We start from the raw sequence: 9,322 nt of genomic DNA on the forward strand, positions 1-9,322 counted from the left end.
TGCAGGACCTACCAGCTGGTGGCCGGGGAGCATGGATCTAGGCGGGCTGGCAGAGCAGACACTGCTCCGTGGAGCAGCTGGAGTGGCTCACAGGACAGCAGTTGGAGTGTGGGGCAGTGATTTGCACCAACGGCGGCAGCAGAAACCCACGGAGAGGTGGAGCCGCCGGTGGACCGCGTAAGGTGTATCAGCCCCTGCCCCGTTCATTGCACCCAGGTTGGGATGGTAAAACCCTGCCAGGTGAACTTTTGAACCCTGGGGCGGCACTGACCCGGGGCAGAGACTTTTGGGGTGTTGGACTTTGGGACTTTAGGTGATTTTGGGTTGCTGGACTCGAGAGACTTTTGGGGTGTTGAACTTTTGGGGACCTTGGGTGATTTGTGGCTGGGGGGTGGGTCTTTGCTCATGTCTGGTTTATGAATCTGAGTTGTGTTGTTTTCCCACTTCAATGCTGATGTCAGTTACCTTGTGTTATTAAAGATTTGCTGCTATACCAAGGCTCTGTGCTTGCGAGAGGGGAAGAATTGCCTCTTTGAGGCACCCAGGGGTGTGTGTAAGATTTCCCAGGTCACTGAGTGGGGGCTCGAGCTGGCGTTGTATTATGTTGTTGGGAGGAGACCCCTAGATATTGAACCCGGCCCTTGCTGCAATTATGTTGTCCTGACATAAGGGTTACATTTTTGGGGGCTCATCCGGGATTATCTGGGTCAGTACCCCTCGCAAGCAGGTTGTGGGCATTCCGTTAAATTGGGAAAACCCAAAATTATTGTTGTTGGTGTTTTAATCCGTTAGATTCGGGAAAATTTACAGTTTGCATAATGGCCTTACACTTGGTAGAGGATTTGTGCAAGGGGATGACTCTTAATCCTGAGAACTGTCTTCTGGTGCCGGGGGTGCCGGAGACGTTTGATGAGGGCTCGACAGAACCTATGTTAAGGACATTCACTGAGTACCTGAGTAAGTGCAAAATGTGTGGGCGCGTGTTTGTGAGGGAGCAGGGGACTTTTGCTGTATTATGTGAGCTGCAATTGGCTGTGGACCCTCTGCAGGTCACAGACACAATAGCAGGGGAAGATAGTGAGTGGACAGTGTTAACCACTGGGAGCCAGCCCTTACCTGCCCCTGCCTCAGATATAGAGTTTTTAAAGAAAATGTTGGCCTTTTGGGGGAAAGAGGGAAAGACTTTGGCTGATATGCCAGGTCTTCTAGGCCTTGACCCAGCAGTCCCAATCCGGGTGGCTACTCCATCACCTGATGACTGGGTGAAGGCTCTGGGGCAGGCATTAGAGAAGGTTGCGCCACCCCACCCTGAGTCTGGACCCTATCTCAAACTGAGGTTGTTTTCTGGGGGTCCCACCCCAATACCTGGGGAGGAGGCATTTGAACCTTGGCTGGAACACACCACTGAGATGCTGCAGGAGTGGGCGGTGCCTGATGCTGAAAAGAGAAGGCCACTAATAGAGTGCCTCGTGGGACCAGCCCTAGATGTGATTCGTACCCTGAAGCTCAGTAACCCTGGGGTCAAGGTGAAGGGCTGTCTAGAGGCCCTTGATCATGCCTTTAGGAGAACCGAGGGTTCAGAGGATGTTTATTGCAAGTTCCTCAGTGCCAAGCAACAAAAGGGGGAGAAAGTTTCTGCCTATATCCAGAGATTGGAGAAATTGTTACAAAGAGCCATCATGAGGGGAGCAGTAACAGTAGAGCAAATGGACCAGACTAGATTGACTCAGATTGTGAGAGGAATTCAATATCAGAACCTGATTCTTCTCCACCTTCGATTAAGGGAACGGCAAGACAATCCACCGAGTTACTCTCGGCTGATAAAAGAGGTCCGAGAGGAAGAGGAGAGGCAAGCAGCTGGAGAGGTTGGGATGTGCAGCCACACCGGGTGACAGGCACAACACCCATACAAATGCCCACAGTACTGATGGTGAATTCTCAAGAGGAACTTACCCAACGATTGCAGGCCCTGACGCAGAAAGTGGCCAAACTAGAGAATACCTTTGATTCAGCCAATACCTCAAGGTACAAGGCACCTTCTGCTACCACAGTCCAGAAGACTACATGTAGAGACTCTGCCCCACCCAGGCAACAAGGGAGAGGACAATCCTTCTTCTGCTACCGGTGTGGCCAGGGTGGGCACATCGCTGCAAGGTGTCACAATGCAGAGAATCCCACGCTAGTTTATCAAAAGCTGAAGACCATTTGGGGACAGTCAGGAAATGGCCCCAGGGCCTGGGAAGGGAGCCGCCCAGACCTGCAGGGTGTGGAGGCTCCCCTGGAAAGAGCCATGCAGCCCGAATCCCACCTGGATTGATAGGACCTTGGGTGGAGGTCACTGTAAAGATTGAAGGGACAGAATGTAGAGCCGTGCTTGACACGGGATCCCAAGTGACTATCATCATATTCCAGTCTTTTTACCGACAGGTGCTTAGGCATCTGCCTATACAGCCCCTTAAAGGGCTTGGCCTGTGTGGCCTCAGCATGGATGAATACCCCTATCAGGGATATATCATAGTACACCTGGAATTCCCAGAAGAGATCACTGGGGTAAGACAGGAGGTGGATACTGCTGCTTTAATATGCCCTGACCCTAAAGGGGCCTCTGAGGTGTCTGTGCTAATAGGGACCAACTGCAGCCTTTTCAAGGTCCTTGCAGATTACCGCCGACAGCGAGCAGGGAACCAGTATCTGAGCACCCCGGTGATACACACCCATTGTGCCGCAGCCTATAGAAAAATTGAGGACACACGAAAAGTGAGGCCTGACTTGCCAGTGGCCATTGAGGTACGCGAGCCCGGTCCCCTTAGTAGTACTTGCGCTGACAGAAAAAGAAGTGATTATCATGAGTACCTGCCTGAGAGGCAGTAAGGGAACATTGGCAGTGGTAGAGCAGCCGACCAAGGGAGGGCTCCCTGAAGGAGTACTGGTCCTCAGTGGTGTCATAAGCCTGCCTTCTGAAACCCAGGAAGAGGTAACTATACTGACTGCTGATGAAACGAGCCGTGATGTGTTTGTAAGACCAGGACAGAAGATTGCAGACATGTTTGAGCCTGAAACCATTTTGAGACCCCAGTGTGAAGCTCTGCCGTTGGATCCTGCAAAGTTTGACTTCAGGGACTCACCGTTGCCTGAGGAGTGGAAGGATTGCCTGAGGAAGAAGCTTGGCAAGAGATCCAAGGTATTCTCACTGCATGAGTAGGACGTGCCATGAGTGCCAAGGGTATGGAACACCACATCAAGCTTCAAGATCCCTGACCCTCAGGGAGAGGTCTAGGAGGATCACACTCTCAGAGATGGAAGATGTACACCATCATCTTTAAGAGCTGATCACAAATGGTATCATTACAGAGTCCCAAAGCCCCTATGCCTCACCTGTTGTGGTGGATTGTAAGAAGAGTGGGAAAATCCGGATGTGTATTGACTACCGCACCCTAAACGGGCACACTACAGTTGATCAATACACCATGCCTCGAGTACAAGATGCCTTGGACTATCTGTTGGGTAGCCAGTGGTTCTCTGTATTGGATCTTCGGAGTGGATACTACCAGATCCATCTGTGAGAAGAAGATAAGGAGAAGACAGCCTTTATCTGTCCATTAGGGTTCTACCAGTTCGAACGCATGCCCCAAAGGATTTCTGGGGCCCCTGTCACATTTTAATGTCTTATGGAGAAAGTAGTGGGAGACATGAACCTACTGCAAGTGTAAGTTTACTTGGATGACCTGATTGTGTTTGGAAGAACCTTGGAGGAGCATGAGGAAAGACTTCTTAAAGTACTTGATAGGTTGGAGGCATATGGTTTGAAGCTTTCAATTGACAAATGCCAATTCTGCCGAACCTCAGTGAAGTATGTGGGTCACATCATGTCCCAAGAGGGTGTGAGTACTGATCCCGATAAAATAGAAGCTCTCACTACCTGGCCGCATCCACGAAACTACAGAGAACTCAAGACCTTCCTTGGATTCAGTGGCTACTACCGCAGATTTGTGAAGGACTATGCTATGATTGTAAAACCTCTAAATGATCTTACCAGGGGACACCAGTCCAGCAAGAACAAATCTAAGACCAAGAATAAGAAGAGACCGCCAAAGCCTCCTGTGCAGAGACACTATGGCCCTTTCGAACTGCTTGGGCCACAGTGGGATGAGAGTTGTGAAAGGGCTTTTCGGGAAATCATTACTCACCTAACTCAGGCTCCAGTCCTAGTCTTTGCTGATCCAAGCTGACCATTTATCCTACATACTGATGGCAGTTTGGAGGGTCTGGGGGCTGTGCTGTACCAGGAAGTGGAAGGCCAATGTAAACCTGTAGCCTTTGCCAGCCGAGGACTGTCTGACAGTGAATCTCACTATCCCATCCACAAGCTGGAGTTCTTGGCCTTGAAGTGGGCCATCACTGAGAATTTTCGGAACTACTTGTATGGTGCTCAGTTCCAGGTATGGATGGACAACAACCCTCTGACTTATGTGTTAACAAGAGCTAAGCTGGATGCTACAGGGCAGCGATGGGTGGCCGCCTTGGCTAGCTACGAGTTCAGCATTCAGTACCGACCAGGGAGAAGCAATGTAGATGCGGATGCATTGTCCAGGCATCCGCAGGCACCCAAAGTTATTGTGATACCCCCGGATGGGGTGAGAGCTATCTGCAGTGTGAGTTGCCAAGAGCCAGAGGCCCCTGAGAGCCTTCACGGGTGTGTTGCAGAAGCTTTGGGCCTGCCCCCTGAATGCGTGTCCTCTGCTTTAGTGAACTACATTGCCCTGAACCAATCTCCCTTGCCCATGCTCAGTGCGGCTGATTGGCAAGAAGCCCAGCTGCGAGATGCCGACATTTGTGATACGCTACTTGCCAAAGGGGATGGGCAAAGCCCAGTGGCGGTTGTCACACCTAACCCAGAGGGTAAACTACTATTGAGAGAATGGACCAAACTAAAACTGATTCGGGAGGTGCTGCACCGAATAACCACTGACCCTTTACAAAAGCAACGGACACAACTTGTGCTACCGAAAGAGTACAGAGCCCTGGCCATGAGTGCCCTGCATGACGACTTTGGACATTTAGGGATGGAGAGGACCCTGGAACTTGTTCATAGTAGGTTCTATTGGCCCCGGATGGCTGCAGATGTTCGCAGAAAATGTGAGACTTGTGCTCAATGTGTTCAAAGGAAAACACTGCCCACGAGAGCTGCATATCTCAAGAACATCACCAGCAACAAACCTTTGGAACTGGTATGCATTGATTTCTTGTCTTTAGAAGTAGACAAGAGGAACATTGGGAACATCCTAGTAGTGACAGACCATTTTACGCAGTATGCACAGGCATACCCCACACGTGATCAGAGGGCCACCACCGTTGCTCGAATACTGTGGGAAAAATATTTCTCAGTTTATGGATTACACTCAGATCAGGGTATGGATTACACTCAGAGCCTGGATACACTCAGATCAGGGGCGGGACTTTGAGAGTCTCCTTTTAAAAGCGGTACTGAGCATAGCAGGAATTAAAAAGTCTAGGATGATGCCCTATCACCCACAAGGGGATCCCCAGCCAGAGAGGTTCAATCGAACCCTATTAGATACGTTGGGGACTTTGCGACCAGAGCAGAAGGCAAGTGGGAGCCAATATGTCGCATTTCTGGTGCATGCCTACAATGCGACGAGGAATGATGCTACGGAAGCCACACCATATTTTTTTATGTTTGGGCGAGAACCAAGATTAACCATAAATCTGTGCTTTGGTGTATCAGAGGATGGAGATAGTTATGAAACTCATCAGCAATATGTATCCCAACTAAGAGAGAAGCTGCAGGTTGCATATCGCTTAGCTACAGCTGCGGCTCAGAAGAACGCAGACCACAATAAACATCGCTATGATGGCAGGGTATGTTCGCCAGTCCGGGGACAGAGTCCTGCTGCAAAATTTGGGTATTGCTGGCAAACACAAGATAGCTGACAGATGGAAGGCAATGCCCTACTTGGTGATAGAACAGCTGGGAGATCTGCCGGTCTACAAGATCAAACCTGAGGAAGGGTCCAGGGCAGACAAAGACAGTACACAGGAACCTTTTGCTCCCTGTGGGGGAATTGGTAAGCACCCCTTATGAGATTAGCCATGACAGGGCAAACGGGCAGACCAAAGGTGCTAGACTGAAGCCACCCTCCGCCATGGACAGCCATCCCCCTGCAGTTAACCTACCCCTATGCAGCACACCCGAGAGTGAGTCTGAGGAGGAAGATGCAAGCATGGTGTATCCTGGAAGGGAGACAAGATCTCAGGCTCGATCAACTGAACCAAACAAGAGCTCCCCCTCTGCCACTCTAAACCCCATGGCGGAAGTATTTAGGCCCATTTCTCACATCCCTGTGCCGCTGGTGGGACCCCCGTGTGATGACACACACAGGTTATTGGACAGTGGAGACATACAGGGGGAGGATGTCCAGGGCACGCTTGACCCTCCACTGTTAGAACTAGAAATGCACGGGCCTATGCCAATAGCCGAGGGACACGCGGAGGAAACCTCACCATCCATCGCTCAAGAGGATGTTTCCCCCACCACGGGAACAGAGATTCTCAATAGACGAGACAGGGTAATAAGACCAGTAAAACGGTTAACTTATGATGCACCTGGGGTGACTAGTGAGGAGCCCATACATTTAGCACACAGGCTTGTACAAGCTAAAGTGGGCTTCCTGAGGCCCTTTGGGGGGAACCAGTGAGTGGGTATAGTAGGGAGTGTGATTTGTCGGGACGACAAATTCTTGGCAGGGGGGAGGATGTAAGCAGGGTCAGGATAAGCCCTACCCTGACATCTGGGGGTGAACAGTGGCAAGTGATGCAAAAAGACTTCAGGGGCTGATTCATTTGCATAGGCATGCCCGCCCTGCCTGGTATGTGCTCTCGGCGCCCAAATAGTCACTTTGGCCGCTGTGGGATCTCAAGTTTCTCTGGGTATGTCTACACTACCCCCCTAGTTCGAACTGGGGGGGGGGGGGTAATGTAGTCATACGGAGTTGCAAATGAAGCCCGGGATTTGAATTTCCCGGGCTTCATTTGCATAAAGCTGGGCGCCGCCATTTTTAAATGTCCGCTAGTGCGGACTAGCTAGTTCGGATTAGGCTTCCTAATCCGAACTAGCTGTACGCCTTGTGGAACTCACGCGGAGTAACGGTAGTTCAGATTAGGAAGCCTAGTCCGAACTACCTAGTCCGTGCCGCGTGTAGCCACGCGGCACGGAGTCCGCACTAGCGGACATTTAAAAATGGCAGCACCCGGCTTTATGCTAATGAAGCCCGGGAAATTCAAATCCCGGGCTTCATTTGCAACTCCGGTTGCCTACATTACCACCCTAGTTCGAACTAGGGTGGTAGTGTAGACATACCCTGACTGACGGGTGGCCAGTGGAGCAGTTGCGGAACCTACCAGCTGGTGGGCGGGGAGCATGGACAGAGACGGGCTGGCAGAGCAGACACTGCTCCATGGAGTGGAGCGGCTCACAGGACAGCAGTTGGAGTGTGGCGGAGTGATTTGCGCCAACGGCGGCAGCAGAAACCTACGGACAGGTGGAGCCGCCGGTGGACCGCGTAAGGTGTATCAACCCTTGCCCCGTCCATTGCACCCAGGTTGGGATGGTAAAACTCTGCCAGGTGAAAATTTGAACCCTGGGGCGGCACTGACCCGGTAAGAGACTTTTGGGGTGTTGGACTTTGGGACTTTGGGTGATTTTTAGGTTGCTGGACTCGGGAGACTTTTGGGGTGTTGGACTTTTGGGGACCTTGGGTGATTTGTGGCTGGGGGGTAGATCTTTGCTCATGTCTGGTTTATGAATCTGAGTTGTGTTGTTTTCCCACTTCAATGCTGATGTCAGTTACCTTGTGTTATTAAAGATTTGCTGCTATACCAAGGCTCTGTGCTTGCGAGAGGGGAAGAATTGCCTCTTTGAGGCACTCAGGGGTGTGTGTAAGATTTCCCAGGTCACTGAGTGGGGGCTCGAGCCGGCGTTGTATTATGTTGTTGGGAGGAGACCCCTAGATATTGAACCCGGCCCTTGCTGCAATTAAGTTGTCCTGGCAGAAGGGTTACAATAATAAAATGTACTTAATTAGAAAATACTGGATATTTATACGTCCGGTATTTTCGCAATTTTTTTTCCTGGACAGAAAGCTCAAATACTAGTCTGTCCTGTTCAAAACCGGACACCTGCCAACCCTATTGTCATTCAGCACCTGCAATGGATGTAGATGCATATTCTAAGTAGCTGACATTTAAAAACGCCACTAGGAGTTGGCTGTCTAAGTGTTTTTGGAAATCTCCCCTAAAATATTATGCTATTCATCCATCACATAATTTAATGTATCTATCTTGAGAGCTCAGATTTATATTTTAATAGCTCAAATGATGGGAGTTTTCTTAGTGTAACCCACACACCTTCTGGGGGTGGTGTATTGTCCCAGCTAGTGGCACCAAGACCACTTACAGAGAGAAAAATTAGTTTGCTCTACAACTTTAAGTAACAGCCTCGTGGCTTTTAGCTCATGTAATAGAGGCTCATACCCAGAGGCCCTAGGTTCAAATTCCACCCACAGATGACCATGGTCTATCAATGTTATAGTAGCACATGAATGCAGCAGGGTGGTTTGAAAAAATGACCTTCACACCAAGGGGATGGTTAAGGTCATTATCTAATTTTTTTATTTCCTGGGTAACATAATGGAGGATGCCTCAACAATGAGCTTTTCATAAAACCCTCTGGGCATATAGTCTGTGATCTGACACAAAACGGATGGAAATGAAAAGTCAGGACATTATGCAGCTCTGGCATCTCTTTCCAAAGTGGCAGTGGAGGGGTTAACTTCTGCTATGTTTTTGAGTGTTCTAAAATTGACCCCTGACTCCCTTGGATGAAATGAAAAGAAACAGATTGTAGGATGTGATCAACCCTTGGCTGAAAATGTCTGGCAAATACAAGGAGCCTTTATTTTCTTTCTTGCATTCTTTCTTTTGAATTGGGAAGAGGGAACCCTTTTATTGGAAACCTCTGAAGTGCCTTCTCTCTGCCAAAGCCAGAAAATGAAACCACTTTCCTCTTGGCAAATAACATGGAATTTAAATATTTGGTACATAGACTGTACCAGGTGAGCTGTGAATAGTTAAGGGTCATGTTGGTGACTGTCTTTTCAGAGACACTACAGAGGTTTCTCTGAGGATAAAGTATGCTGTAAAAGTCACTCTCTGCTAGGTGAATAGGCTTTAAACCACATCTTTGTTCATAAGCCTTTTATTGTGCCAGTTGTCATCATGAGCAAAACCCGAAAGTACTTGAAAT

General features: G+C 49.6%; 1 protein-coding gene across 1 annotated transcript; it reads left to right on the forward strand.

Annotated features, from left to right (window-relative positions):
• Positions 1 to 818: 818 nt before the first annotated feature.
• PNMA1 (PNMA family member 1) lies at positions 819 to 1,892 on the forward strand. Its single transcript, XM_006130661.2, has one exon. The coding sequence runs from the start codon at positions 819 to 821 to the stop codon at positions 1,890 to 1,892; it is 1,074 nt and encodes a 357-aa protein (XP_006130723.2).
• The last annotated feature ends 7,430 nt before the right edge of the window (positions 1,893 to 9,322 follow it).

Source organism: Pelodiscus sinensis, chromosome 1, assembly GCF_049634645.1.
Source record: "Pelodiscus sinensis isolate JC-2024 chromosome 1, ASM4963464v1, whole genome shotgun sequence".
NCBI lineage: Eukaryota > Metazoa > Chordata > Testudines > Trionychidae > Pelodiscus > Pelodiscus sinensis.